At 40.1% G+C, this 14,667-nt stretch overlaps 1 protein-coding gene across 1 annotated transcript in view; it reads right to left on the bottom strand.

Moving 5' to 3' along the window:
• CDK15 (cyclin-dependent kinase 15) overlaps positions 1-14,667 on the bottom strand; it is a 79,139-nt gene that overhangs the window by 47,050 nt on the left and 17,422 nt on the right. Inside the window, exons 5-8 of the mRNA XM_004674385.2 lie at positions 12,747-12,841; positions 11,956-12,018; positions 3,723-3,846; positions 1,389-1,509 (exon numbers count right to left, since the gene is read on the bottom strand). Coding sequence (XP_004674442.1) covers positions 1,389-1,509; positions 3,723-3,846; positions 11,956-12,018; positions 12,747-12,841 — 403 coding nt within the window. The remainder of the gene's footprint in view (positions 1-1,388; positions 1,510-3,722; positions 3,847-11,955; positions 12,019-12,746; positions 12,842-14,667) is intronic.

Here is a 14,667-nt window from a genome sequence, read left to right on the forward strand (position 1 = left end):
TGAAGCCTCTCGCCGCCCCTGAGCCGCTGGCCTGTAGCCCAGTTCTGTATGCACAAATAAATAAATCTTTAAAAAAAAATTTTTTTTTAATTAAAAAAAATGGCTCTGGACATTGCCAAATGTACTTGGGGAACAAAATAGACCCTGGCTGAGAAACACTGAAATCTATTATATATATATGCAATATACATAAAATATAATCTTTTGAATATTGTAAATGTTCCATGTTCCATAATAAGACAAAGTTTAAAAGTGATAAGTAGAAGCAAAACTCTGCTTGTGAATCACAACTAGGAGAGTTAAGAGCCGAGAAAGAGCCTGCTGATGGCCTGTGATGAGAAAGTGCAGAGCCGTGGGAGCTGACAGTTTCAGGAGGGTTTTGACTAGCAGCAGATGTTTCTAGAAACGATACTAGGTATTTGACTTCAGGGACACTGGAAGAAAATTTCTACAACCTTTCTCCATTCTTTGGGAACTCCTAGAGTTTAGATTAGCCTTTTAGGGCACTGTTACATTTTTATAATTTATGATAGAATTAAGAACAACGAAAGGGCTTTCTATTTATATGAGACCTAAGGAATTGAGGTAAATACACATATATTTTGTATCTTTGAGGAGGCGACTATGACTATAAAGTTACTACCTTCTACCTGTGGTCTCTGAATGACTGATATTTTCAGAAATAAGATCCAGATCACATCACACCGCTACTGGGAGGTGATGATTGCTGACATCCCACACTCACCACTTCACTCTGTTAATCCAAAAGCCTCCCCAAGGATGTGACTTGATGGCATCTATCTGGTTCTTGTACTGTTGTTCCACTGAACCCTTCATGAGGAGGGTTTATTACTCTTATTTTGAAAATGGAAAAACAAGACACAAAGAGGGTACATAACTTTTTTTAAGGTAACATAATTGATTCAGGGTAATTGACTAGAAATAGAATTGACATGGAAATTGGGCCTACTGACTCTTGGTCTGTTTTTAATCTGTCCTTGAACTATGTTTGCGTGTGTGTGAACATGCATGCACACAGACTTGTGTGTGAGTGTACGTGTGTGTGTGTGTATAGGTGGTTTGGGAGAATGTGTGTATTTCTCTGAAGGCAGAGAGAGACAGGCAAAAGATTAAGGAGAGAGCCAGAAGGGGTGTGGTAGGGAGTATCAGACTCAGAAGAATCCTTGGGCAAGACATTTGTGGCTCTCAGTTCTCGAACTGTTAAAAACTCACAGAATGATTGAAAAGTAAAATGCAGTATGTATGTAATAACACTTTATATTTCTTTATATAAATGTTACTGTTATTTAAAACATAGTGAAGATGATAACACCACCCTCACAGGTAGGATAATTTACGTTTTTTCGTTTTTAGGCACAAGCCCTTACCACATATCCAATTCAGAAGAATAGTCAGTGGCTCCCAGCAAGGCATCAGGAGGGCGATACCAGAGCGTCACAACTTCTGAAGAGTATGTCTGGCTAGGAATGGACTTGGCTCGAGCAAGACCTGACCAGAGGGGAAAACATAGAAATCATTATGCTGGTTTTTCCTGGGGAGCCAAAGAGATGCATTCTGCCATGGAGTTAACTGGCAGCACAAACATTTTAAAAATAATGTACAAACTTTGCGTGCGTTTAGTACAACTGCTCAACTCTTTGATCCTTGTGGAATTCTCATGTGAAACCAAGTGAATTTCTTAACTTCTGGCCTATTTTACAACTACAAGTGGCCTTCCTCACAACTAAGTGGAGTAAGGCGACTAGTTTCTTGCCTTATCTGCACAGGAGTGATACATGAACTTGTAGTTCACATGCTTAATGGGGAGGTTAGCATTCTCCCCTTTGCTCCTTCCTTCAGCTGCAAGGTGAGGGGGTGACAGCCCTCTAGCTGAATGCACATGGGGCAGTACTCTAGGCATGCTGGGTTGCCACAGCAGAGCAGACCAGGAGACCACACAATCTCTGCTTAGGTGTGTGAGAAAGTTAAGTTTCTAGTTTTTATAGTTTTGGGTCTCTGTAATAACAATGGAACTCAGTCCAAGGTTACGATGCCACCCTCCATTTTTGCAGTCCAGAAACTCCTAGGCCACAGATATAGGATGGCAACTGCTAATCCAACCTAGTTTGTTCGGTAGGATCTCTGAGGAGTCATTTTCGAGTTCCTCTGCAAATGAGAATTTTTTTTTTTTGAGAAATTTTTTTTAAGTTGACTACTTATCTCATAGAATGATATGGTCTACAACTAGGAATAAGCAAACCTCAATAAGTAGGTTTGCTGTTGTGGGAAGTTGATAAGCATTCAAATGTCCAGATGGGAGCTCATCTCATAATAAAGGGTTATAGCTATTTTCCCATCATTTGACATCTTCCAAACAGAACAGTGGGTCCTCAGCTCATGCAAGCCAGTTAATTTTTTTTATTTTAAATTTGACAATTTTGTTTTTATAATTTATTGACTTTAACATAGGTAATATTGGGATATCAGGTTATCACCACTGTATTGTACCACCACCAACTCACCCATGTTCCACCACCACAGACCACTGTGCTGCCTTCCAGAAGCCTTTGGCCTTCTGTCTCCCCCAGCACCCCACCACCACCTGGCTCTTGAAGGTTCAGTTCTACAGTCAGCTATCAAGGGTTAGTTTTTAATTTTGTATGTATCTGACTCTTGGTTTAGTTATGTTATATTCTACATGTTAGTGATACCATTCAGCATGTATCTTTCTTCTAACTTATTTTACTTAGCACTGTCCCTTCAAAATCCATCTTTGCTGCCACAAACGGCAGGAGGTTATCGTTTTGGATAACTGAGGAGTATGCCATACAGTATGTAAGCCACATCTTGATCCACGCATCTGTTCTGGGACACTTACAGTGTTGCCATGTTACTATTAATATGGCTGTAGTTAGTAGGGCTGCAGTTAACACGAGAGTGCAGGTTTCCCTTAGAATTAGAATTCTTTTGGGTAGATAGCTAGAAGTAGACTTACTGGAGCAAATGTCAGATCCACGTTTACTGCAAAGCAGTTTTTTTAAACCAATATTTATCAAACAACAACTATGGAGCCAGCCGCTGGAGATGTAAAGATAAGCAAAGATGGACTCAGGCGGCCCTCACAACATGCACAGTGCAGAGGAGGAAACAGAATCATCACACCCATATAAGAGTATAAGTATAAAACTGCAAGTGCTAACATGGAAAGATATAGTGATACTGGAGAAAGCTACATCACTTAGATGAGAATAAAAATCTCAGATATCTTTAGAGTCACATCTGCATCAATACACATGTAGACAAGAGCCCTGAAGCTGCCATCCCAGCAGGAATCTACCTATATCTTGGCATTTACCTCTCTTTACCCTGCCATGCTGGGATAACCTTGATCTACTCGGATAGAAATTGTGTATGCACAGATTTGGGGAAATGAACTAAGTATACATCACCCTTCAAATCTCTCTGTATCAAAAATGAGGTGAGGTGGTAGAGGTGCCTGTGTTTTAGGATCTGATTAGACTGGGGTGTCATGGGATCCCAAGAAGCTAATGATCCCCTGTTTCTTGCCCTACATTTCCTATATGGTGCTTTGATATCCTCACAACGGTTCGGATTCCCCAGGCCTCTACTTTTCAAAGGCCAGGCCTAGTCAATGCTTTAAACATGTGCACACAAAAGCATCATTGTTCACATCCCAGAAAGAGACTCGAGGGGTGACTTACCAAAATCAGCCAGTTTGAGCTCTCCCAAGTGACTGAGAAGTAAGTTCTGAGGTTTCAGGTCCCTGTGAAGAACGTGTTGGTGGTGGATGTATGCCAGGCCTCGCAAAAGTTGAAACATAAAAAGCTGGAAGGAATGAACACCTTATCTAAGCAGATTTGAGCCACTATGTGTTGATTTCTCCTCTAAATCAAAAACAGTCATCTGAAAGAATATAGTAAAAGTGTCTCTTGAGAGACCAAAAAAGAAAAAGAAGAAGAAGAAAACGGAGATGCAATTTTACATTCAGAGGGGGAAAAAAACGACCAGGAAAGTAAGTTAGTAGAACAGGTCCTAAACAAAGGGATTCTGACTTTTTCTGACATCTCATTTCTTTGATACAGAAGGCATCAGACTTCCTTAAATAGCTAAAGTGAAACTTTGAAGTTTCCTTTGGAACACTGGTTATTGATTTAGATGTGAGATATTTAATTTTTTTATTTCCCACCAATGAACTTTGGCATATGAGATCAAAGTTGACCTGGAAATGATATTCTAAGGTTTACAACTATTTCAGTTTTCTATGCACTCTGCTATGAATCCTTTTAAAAACACAAGGAGACCAGACCAGGAAATATATCCTTAGATGGTATTAGGAAATAAAGGAACTTTATAGGTTTATCTTTTAAACCTATTTTTAAAATCTCAAGTTCAAAGTTGAAAACAAGGGATATATACACTATAGACCAAGAGGGAGGATAAACCGAAGGAAATTATCCCTCAACAACAAAAAAGCATATTCTGACTCCAGATTTGAAAATGTAGTTTGTGGCTATAAGATACAGAAACTAAATATTATTATATTCCCCCCCCCCAATACTCCAATACAAAAGCTTAAGGAGGGGGAAAAAAAAGCTCACTATTCTGTGTTGTTTGCTCTTTTCCATTGCCAATGGCAATTGAGAATTCCATCACCGAGTATTGTTTACGAAGACCTACGCCATCTGAGAACATGTTCTGGCAGTTTAGAAAAGAAGGGCCAGTTCTGACATTCCTGGGACAGAGGCAAACAGCAGATGTCGGCCTGTGCAATCCATCCACTTTTCCCATCACATCTTGGCAAGTAGGAGCTTCAGAGCTGCTGGGGCCTGCACAGACCTAATAGTGACTTGGAGACGCTGAGTAAATGGATGATCAACAAAGCATGAGCAAAGCAGGAGCTGGGGCGTTTATGTAGCACAGCTGTGGTTATGTGGGTTCCATGCAGGTCCCATACCAGGTTCACAAGATAGCAGGAATGTCAAGCGTTTCCTGAGACTTCCTACTTCAGTGTTCATTGGCTCTGATGCTTCCCAATGCTTTTTCTTCCAGGGGCTTCAAACAAACATCCTTCCCATTTAACCACTCGTCACCGTCTTAGCTACCAAGCCACAAAATTCCTATGCTGAGATTTAATATTGACAGTCTAATCAGTTATAAATCAAAATGCCCATGGAAAAGATAATGCAAAGACTAACTTAAATGCCGTAGTCTGTACTTAAAAGAGTTACTCAATCTGCTAGTGCTAAGGAAAGAGGGAAATGGAGACAGGTAAGATAGTGACCAGTGAGGGCTAGAGACAGAAGGAAGAAAGAGAGGATAACATTTATGAAATGCCTAGCACCTCCTGTCATCCTTAAAACCAGTTGGTGGGGCAAATAAGCATGCTCTTGATTTACAAATAAGAGCTCTAGGGATCAAGCAGACTTCAAAACATGTCTAAAGAGTGAGGGCCAGGACTCAAACTTAGACCTGCTAATTCCTCTACACCACCCTGGGGAAAGTCAGAACATTATACCAGGCAGGGAAGGAAAGAGTTGGCTGACTGAGTTGGAGACAGAGCCTCTCCTGGCCACTCTGAATGCTTTTCATGTCCCAAGTATAGGCTGTTCTCACTAATTAACTAGTCACACCCACCAGCCGCCTTCTTGTTCTTCAGTGTCTTTCTACCTTGGCTCCACCAATGTCTATAGGCGTTTGTGAAAGTTAAAGTTCGGTCGTATTAAGGTATGATATTTCATAGCCACAATTCTCAAGCCTGCAGTCTCTGCTAACTAACCTCACCACCCACTCACTCTTTAATCCCTTGCAACCTGAATTGTTGCCTCAACACCATCGAAGCTTTACCAGTAATATGACCAAAATGGATGGTGTCTTCTCAGTCAACATTGAGCCAGACCGTGGGTGACTCTTTCCACAGAGGTTTCCCATTCCCCAGGGCTTCATCTTGTTTCCAACACAATGAGGTTCTTGGGAACAAAAGAATTTTGTGGATTAGTGCCACCTGGGCTGGAATCCCTCAAAAACACAATCAGATCTGTCAGCCAACTCCTGCAGGGAAGACTTGGCCTTCCCACTCATCAGGAATACCTGGAACTTGTTCTTTTAGAAATTAAACACAGGCCAGTCTATGGTTCCCTTCTTGTCTTCTATGGCCATGACTCCATGACTATTAAACTCCTCCAACTCCCAGCACCACTTCAAAACCATTACTTAAACCACTCTTAAGTGGAAATCCCTGTTCCTGGACTTTCATGCCATTTGACAATGTCTCCCCACTGCATTCATGCTATTCTCCACCACTCTCCATCATTCCCGAAAAACTTGGGAACCCAGGAGACAGTTGTCTCCTTAACATCAATTCCTAAAACATCAACCTTCTCAGCAATAAGGTCACACACTGGGTCTTGCCATCAAATGCAAGCTTTTGTCTTTTGCATGAGGAATTCACATTCCCATAAGATGACTTCTGTCATGATCTTCACTCAGAATGACTTTTACTTTGGTCCCCAACGCCTTTTGTGCTGGGCACCCAATGCACATCTCTCTCTATTTCTCTCTGCAGCTCTGGTGGTGTTGACGATGTTCCTCTGCCTGAAGCTCGTTCTCTCATTGTGTACAACCATTTCTTAATTGTTCTTTTATTGGTCTAGCTGTTCTTTTCATAGGTTCCACCTTGCTGATCTCTAATATGTTGATTTCCTTAGGGCTCCACACTTGACTTGCTTCTCTTATCATCTAAACACTCTCCCTTTGCCATCTTATCACAGACATTGCTTTAATTAACAACCCTATTCTGATGAGTTCAAAAATCTCATCTTCAACTCAGATCCCTTTCCTGAACTTTAGACCAAAGTGCAGCTGGACATCCCTTAATCAACTCAAAGCCAGCATGTCCACAGCTTACCTTTACTATATTCTCTAAAATCTACTTGCCTGTCTGTGCTTTTTTTTTTTTTAACTCAGGAAATGGCATTATCATCATCTAACTATGCAAAGCTAGAAAAATAACTGCTGCTTCCTTCATTGCAGTCAGTTGTAAGGAACTGATTGCATGTTACTTTCCTCCACCATCATCTTACATCTGTATCACTATTGTCCTTATTAGCCTTAGTCAAGGTTGGAAACCTGGGAGACACCAGCATTTACAGAATGAGAACAAGAAATGAGTACAAGGGTAGGAATAGAAGAAAAAAACAAGAATATATGGTCAGGGAACTATATCAGTAAAAAAAGAATATTACCCTCCCTTCAATCTATTTAGTGTGATGTAATTGGAGTGATCTTTATAAAATGAAATCAGAATGATCAACTCCTAGTTTAAAATCATTTAATGACTCTTCATACAAAGTAGCATGACATTGTTTGGCTCTTCATGTTATGGCTCCTGACTACCTTTCAGTCTCGTCTCTAATTACCCCGACAGCTAATTTTAAAGTGCAGCCTTCCTGAATTATCTTTAGCTTTTGGAATGTGCCATGTCCTCTCTGGCATTCTGCATTGTCACTGCTGCCTCTACTTTGGGAAACTCATCCTTACTCCCACTGATTTTGGTTGGATAATGTCTTCATTGTGCCTCCATATAACTCCAACATTTCCTTCTGTTTATTAGCACGTCCCTCAAATGTCTACAAAGAGCTTGCTGTCAAATATGATTCTCAGTGTCATTTTTTAATGCATCAGCTACTCTCCACCACACCCTCCTTGAAATGGTCCTTCCCATGACTTTCATGAAAATCTGTTCTTCTGGATCCTTTAAGTTCCTAAAAGATGCTTCCCTTGGTCCCTTGTTTTTTTATTCTTCCTTTCATCCCTTAAAAGTAGAGGCTTTGGGGCCCTCCATGGTGGTGCAGCGGGTTGGAGTGCTGCACTGTGAAGCTAAGCCAAGCCTGGCCACTTCAGTGCAAGTTCGATCCCTAACCTGGAGGTGACCCACATGGCTGGGCGGACTTCTCCTGTCTCGCCCACTGCTTCCTTCAGCAGTGTACTTTGTCGATCTGCCTGTTCTGCTCCCCACTCTGTTTCTGGTGAATCCTTGCGCCAGAATCCCTCTGGCCTGTACTCCATTTCTGTATGCATATATAAAATCTTTAAAAAAAAAAAAAAGGTAGAGGTTTCATCACTTGCTATGCCTAAAACAAGAAAAGGCCTCTTCCTCTCCCAGCCAACTTCTCCTATTCCTGTTAATAAAACTATAATTCTCCTGGTGAACCACACTCAAAACTGGCCTGATTTAGCACCATCCTTTCGCTCTTCACACACAGTTAGTCACCATGTCCCCCCTGAATTTTTCTTTGTTTCCATTTTTCACATTCCTTTCCATTCATACCTTTGCTACCATAATTTAAGCCATTGTTACTTCTTAGCTAGACCCATCTAACTGAAATGTAGTCCTCAACCACTAGCATCTATAGTGATCACCTAAGAACGTGTTGGAAATTCACAAACTCAGAACTCACCCTAGACTTACTAAATCAGATCCCCAGGTCATTCGTCTGTTCATTGAAGTTTGAGAAGCACTGGGCTAGACCACATCAATAAACTCCTAACTGGAATCCCTGACTCCAGTCTCCCCTCTTTAATCTATCCCACAGACCACAGTTACATAAATTTCCTTCTGATCATGTCATTCTCTCTCAACTCAAACCCTTTTAATGACTCAACTGTCTAAGGAATAAAGTCCACATCTTAGAAAGTGAGGCTGTCAGCCATCTCCCCAATCTATTTCCTCAGACTTATGTATCCTATTTCATGAATATATTCTACATTTCAGGCCAACAGGAACAGAGTATGGCACTAGTGGAAAGAAATCTTAACAAAAAATCACTTTTAGCAAAGCCAAAACCTGATTCTATAACCTCTAACAAAATATTTGTCCTTTCAAGCTTTGGATTCCAATTCTGCAAAATGAGGAACTTAGTTAGAATTTTTAAATCTTTTTTGACTGCAACCCACAGAAATAAATATATGTGTGTGTGTATACATATATATAGATATATATATAATACTTACTATATAAACATATATACACATATATAATGCACATACATACATATATGTCCAAAGTTCAAATCCATATATAGATATAATTTCAACTAGAACAAACATTGCACAAAATAATAATTACACTAAATACTATGTGCAACACACTTATTTTCTATCCTCCCTCATCCATTCTGCTTCATTTTAAAAAATGCTGATTGTTAATCATCAAATGGACTTTAGAACCCACTAATAGATCAGAACCCAAAGATTTGAAAGACATGTTGGTCCCTCAACCCTTAACAGTTCAAGACTTTTGGATCCTTGAGCACATTCTCATTTCCCAGTTCCTTATCTTTGATGAGGAGATTCTCTCTTCCTGTAAAATCTTCCTCTATTCCAGTCTCTTCAAATACAGTGTTTTTGTTTTGTGTCCTGACTTAACAAAACCTCTTAAATGAGAAGCCTGTTACTTCTTTGCATGTCTACAAAACTAGGTCTTACTCCCTCTTTGGCATTATTCATAAATATTCTGTAATATTATTGGTATATGTGTCTTTTCCCCCCTTTTTTTCTTTCTTGCTTTGTGTTTAGTAAGTGCCTTGAGGACAATAATCATGTCTTCATGTTTTTTTTTATCCTTCACAGCTTTTAACACAGCATCTATTATGTGTGGTCACTGAAGCCTGAAAATTTTTTTCAGTTTTTCTTTCCCATCCCCTCATTCTTTGCTCTCCATAGCTGTTAGCAACCTGCATGTCTTCACTTCCTTCCTTAGTTTATATTTGGTTCAATCTCTTCAATTCTCTGCCCAACTGTCTTTTCATCTCACATATCTGGCAAAAACCCACCTCTCAGTCAATCCAGCTACTTTCTCTACACCTCGATTCAAATTTCTAAGTATTGCCATTACAAAGAATTCCATGATCATGCAGATAATTTAATGGTTTTCATCTTCACCAGGGCCCTTAACTTATCACCAGACTTTCCTTCTTGGCTTCCCTAATTAGTTTTCTATCCCACTTTCACCTTAAAGATTTATTTAGAACTGGGGTACAGGCCAGAGGTGCAGGGGAGGTGAGAGGATTCACCAGAGACAGAGTGGGGAGCAGAACAGGCAAATCGATGAAGTACACTGCTGAGGGGAGCAGCGGACGGGCCAGGAGAGGTCTGCTGGGCCATGTGGATCACCTCTGGAGTGGGCGGGGATCGAACTCATGCTGAAGTGGCTTTAGCTTCTTAGTGCTGTGCTTTAACCTGCTGCGCCACCAGGGAGGGCCCCCACTTTTACTTTAATAGCTATAACACTGTTTTTTAACTCTTTTCAACCTTCTATCCTCAAGCTTTGCCTTCTTGCTGCTAAAAATGGATGAGTTTCCCTTTCTTGGGAGTCTTCATAGTATTCCTAGCTAACTGGACCACAGCCCTTATCAATTTGCTTCTTTAAGCTCATTGAAAATAAGAAACAATTTATTATTGAAACCTCAGAACTTAATGATAAATATTTCTTGAATGAAATAATAAATGAAAAAATTAAATAATAGGAGAATTAATACATTATATATGAATTTCATAAGGTTATATTTCTGGTCAAACAATGAATGCTAATAACACCTTAGGAAATGAAAAATATGAACTACAAGTGGCTTCTAAAATTTATAACAAGTGTAGCATTACCTCTAGTTAAGAGCTTATTATTATTTATATTCCAATGACTGGAAAATTAGAAGTTAGTCCTGATGTAGATTTTTGGAGATGAGTTTGGAGTGTGGGATCCTTGGGTTTACTATAGGAAAAGTTTCACCAGAGCTCCCCTTTCTGCGACACATGGCAAGTTTCCCAGGCGAGTTTCTCCACAAGACAGAGACATTAGTTACATTTAAAGAGCAGGTTTGTTAGAAAAGGGACAGCATTAGATTTTATCCTCTTCTTTTGGTAGGAAGGGGCTCATCTTTGTGAGTGTTTAGATTCTTGCTGATTCTGGACAACTATGTCAAATCAGAAAGGAACTAGAGACTTCACAATGGGCCTAGTCTCTATAGCTGTACCCTCAGGTGTGTGCTTCTGACACTCCCTACAGCAATCTGACACCTTCTTGAGCCTATGTCTTAGGATCAGGCACTAGAGCCTAAGGATCTTGATTTCTATGACTGGGTTGGTTAATGGTCATGTTAATCCCTTCTACCCCGACCTCCTTGTGTGAGTCAGATTTTAATCTTGTGATGGCTCCTTTTAGGTTTTCTTTTTGTTCCTCCATCAGTTCCACATATAATATCTCTTGAACAAGCAAAAGGGTAACTGATTAAGAGCCAGCAAAGGTAGTAGTTTGATTCCTACTTCTAGTGGGAACTGTAACCTTAACACCAACTTGATCACAGACCAACAGAAAGAAGGTATTTGTCTTAGGATGACCTAGCTTCACTTCTTACCTTTTAATGCATTTCCTTTTTTTTTTAAAAGATTTATTTATTTATTCATACAGAACTGGGGTACAGGCCAGAGATGCGGAGGGTGAGAGGATTCACCAGAGACAGAGTGGGGAGCAGAACAGACAGACTGACGAAGTACACTGCTGAGGGGAGCAGCGGGGCGGGTCAGGAGAGGTCTGCCACACCATGTGGTCACCTCCGGGGCAGGCGGGGATTGAACTCATGGGAAAGTGGCTTTAGCTTCGTAGTGCTGTGCTTCAACTCCCTGTGACACCAGGGAGGGCTGCATTTCCTTTTAATTGACTTACACTTCTCAAGATAACATTTGATGATAACAATGACAGACAGTGTAAGGCTGTCCAGAAAACATAAATATTACATCCTTTTCAAACAATTTTTCTCTAGGACATCAATAATGCCTTTCCTCTGATTTAGTATCATGAGACTTTGTCTTGTGGTAGCATTCTATTTCAAAATCCCCCTTCTGTGGGCAAGCCAGAAGAGTCCTGAACCTTCAAGTACTCACCCTGACATTGTGAGGATGCAGCCCTCCAGGATGCTGAGTCATATACTGGGCCAGGTCTGTGTGCTAGACCAAATGGTGGAGAGCAGAGTCAGCGATGCTTGGATAAGGTCCCACATCAGACCAGAGACTTTCTTGTCAGAGGGATTACAAAGTTTAAAATTTTTGAGAATAAGGTGCAAGAAGTACATGACCAGATTTTTTGAGACATTCCCCCCCCACCCCCCACTGTTATGGTGAAACACACTTTGTCTTTCTAACTGATTGCTCTAAGAAGGAAGCCTGTTTCTTAACACAAAGAGATGCTAATTTTAAATGACTGCTATTGTACACAATGTCACAGGGATTTTTCACTCTCCAGGGAGGTAAGTACACATACCTTGTGTTTCCTGCTTATTTGAAACTTTTCCTTTCAAAAATATGAGTTATTATTTTGGTAGACTTGTACAGCTTTTAAAACCCTTGGCGATTTACATCTTTATTGTTTGGAAAAATGTTGACTAATGCTCACATAATGATTAAAACAAGTGCAAAGTTTTACTTAGGGAGCAAAGTCAAAAGTGCTTCTTACTGCTGGTGATGGGGCAGGGGGGAAAACAGCAACTATATTGTATAAAGAAGCAGGACTAAAGAATGAGCACAAGAACAATAGTCTCTAGTAAGCACAATAATGAAAATTTCCATGACACTTTCCACATTGTTCTGAAAGTTTTATCATGCTATAAAATATTAACAGATTCATTATATGAGCACTAGTCTTTTTCTCTATTTTGTAAGATACTGAGGCAACTCACCATGTATTCAAAAACAAATGTCAGTGTCTCTTTGGTGTGAATTATGTCATGCAGGAGCACAACATTAGCATGTTTCAAACCTTTCAGGAGAGAAGCTAGAAAAATTAAACAAAATGTTAATTCAATCATTGATAATGAAAGTAGTCTTTAAAGATACTAAGCAATATTTGTTTTTAAAACATTTCAAATCAAGTCTTGTTTTTACTGATTGAAAATTCTTTTTTAAATAATATTTTAAATCACAAAGGACCTTCATTATTTGCTAAATGATGAATCATTGTATTTATATATCTTATTTTTTTACGATTAGATTAGCAGCAAAAAAAAAAAACACACACACACATGCTTCCATTTACCTAATCAATTTCATCAAAGCACTCAAAGCACTTTGCAAATGCTTTCCTTTGGGAATTTTATCATCTCTCTACTTCAGAGGTACAAAAGTGGAGGCCTGGAGATATAAAGGTCATTGGAAAGCAGGAAAAGGAGTGTCCTGCCTTCTAGAGCAGAACTTTGCAACATGTGACCATTCTCTAAAATTCAAAGTTCCATAGTGGGTCATCAGAGTCCATGGATGCAATTGGTAGTAGGCAGGTATAAGAGCAGTGAATGAATAATTCTTGAAACATAATAGAAAGTATAGCGATATCTTAAAGGAAGAGCCATAAACATCTATGGGAGGAAGAAGATTCAAGCATGAAAAGAAAAAGAGGCTTCAGGGGGTGAATGTGGGGGAGGGCCAAGGACTGCTTCTTGCATTTTCAATAAGCTCAGCTCTCACCATGGAAAAGAAAACACTTCCTTCCTGGTTACTATTAGGTGATTTAAGGAAGGGAGAGGTTACCTCAGAAAGTCATGAGTAGGTTGGAGAGGATTTGACTGGCTACTTTTAGGGGTTCAAAGATAGGAAAACACTCAGCTTCAGGGGTGTGGAGGCCAGAAAAGGCACAGTAAGGAAATGATGAGTCCCTCCAAATAGCATGGGCTGAGTAAGGAGACTGTCAGTTCCCCAGAGGAAAATAGGAGTGTCCCCACTAAAGACAGAATGGCTACTATAACACAAAACAACAGAGGATCATTACATGGTATCCCTCTGTGAAGAAATAGTGTCCTTCAAACTTAAAGGAAAATTTAAGAATCATAACTTCAGTGTTCTGCAGGGTATATCTGCATAACGTGAGTCTCGTATACCAATGCTCTGCCAGAATTCCATAAAATTAAAACATGCTCAAATATTTCCTTCAAATTTGGGGAGAAAATTACTTCCTTCAGCAATCTTAGCTTCTCTGCTGTTTTACCCTATGGTAGTCATTCTCTATTTAGTGGGGACACCTCTATTTTCCTCTGGGGAACTAACAACTCCTTACTCAGCCCATGCTATTTGGTCGAACTGATACCCTCCACTAGTGGATATGTGACCCAAGTCTGGCCAATCAGAGCACAGCAGCCCCATGGACGTAGTGACTCAGATAGTTACAGGCACAGGACCCAAGCCTGGGAGAACCCTACTCTGATGGTATAATCAGGGAGGAAGTGTTTTCTTTTCCATGGTGAGAGCTGAGCTTATACAATTCAGTTAGAAGCTGCCGTGGCCAGATTACCAACCTTGGTGAGAACAAGTTGGGGAATAAAACTCAAGCAGGAAAATCTGTCTTCCTTGGAGAATGGAAGGGCACAGATTCCTGGTGATATATAGAAAGATGGCTGCAAATCCACGGTTATCAGTTCTGTGAGCGGGCAAATTTCCTTCTTTGTGTATGTCAGCTCAAAGGTGGGAAACTCTTACCACCAAAGAGCCCTTATTATACCTGTAAACCCTCCTCTGCTCTAATGACTCATGCTAACTCTTACTTTTTGTCCCCTGAATCCTTATGAGCTAAATTCACCACTCCACTTTTACAAGTACATTGCTTTGTAAATG

This window comes from Condylura cristata, unplaced genomic scaffold, assembly GCF_000260355.1.
Source record: "Condylura cristata isolate star-nosed mole 26May11 unplaced genomic scaffold, ConCri1.0 scaffold00002, whole genome shotgun sequence".
NCBI classification, from domain to species: domain Eukaryota; kingdom Metazoa; phylum Chordata; class Mammalia; order Eulipotyphla; family Talpidae; genus Condylura; species Condylura cristata.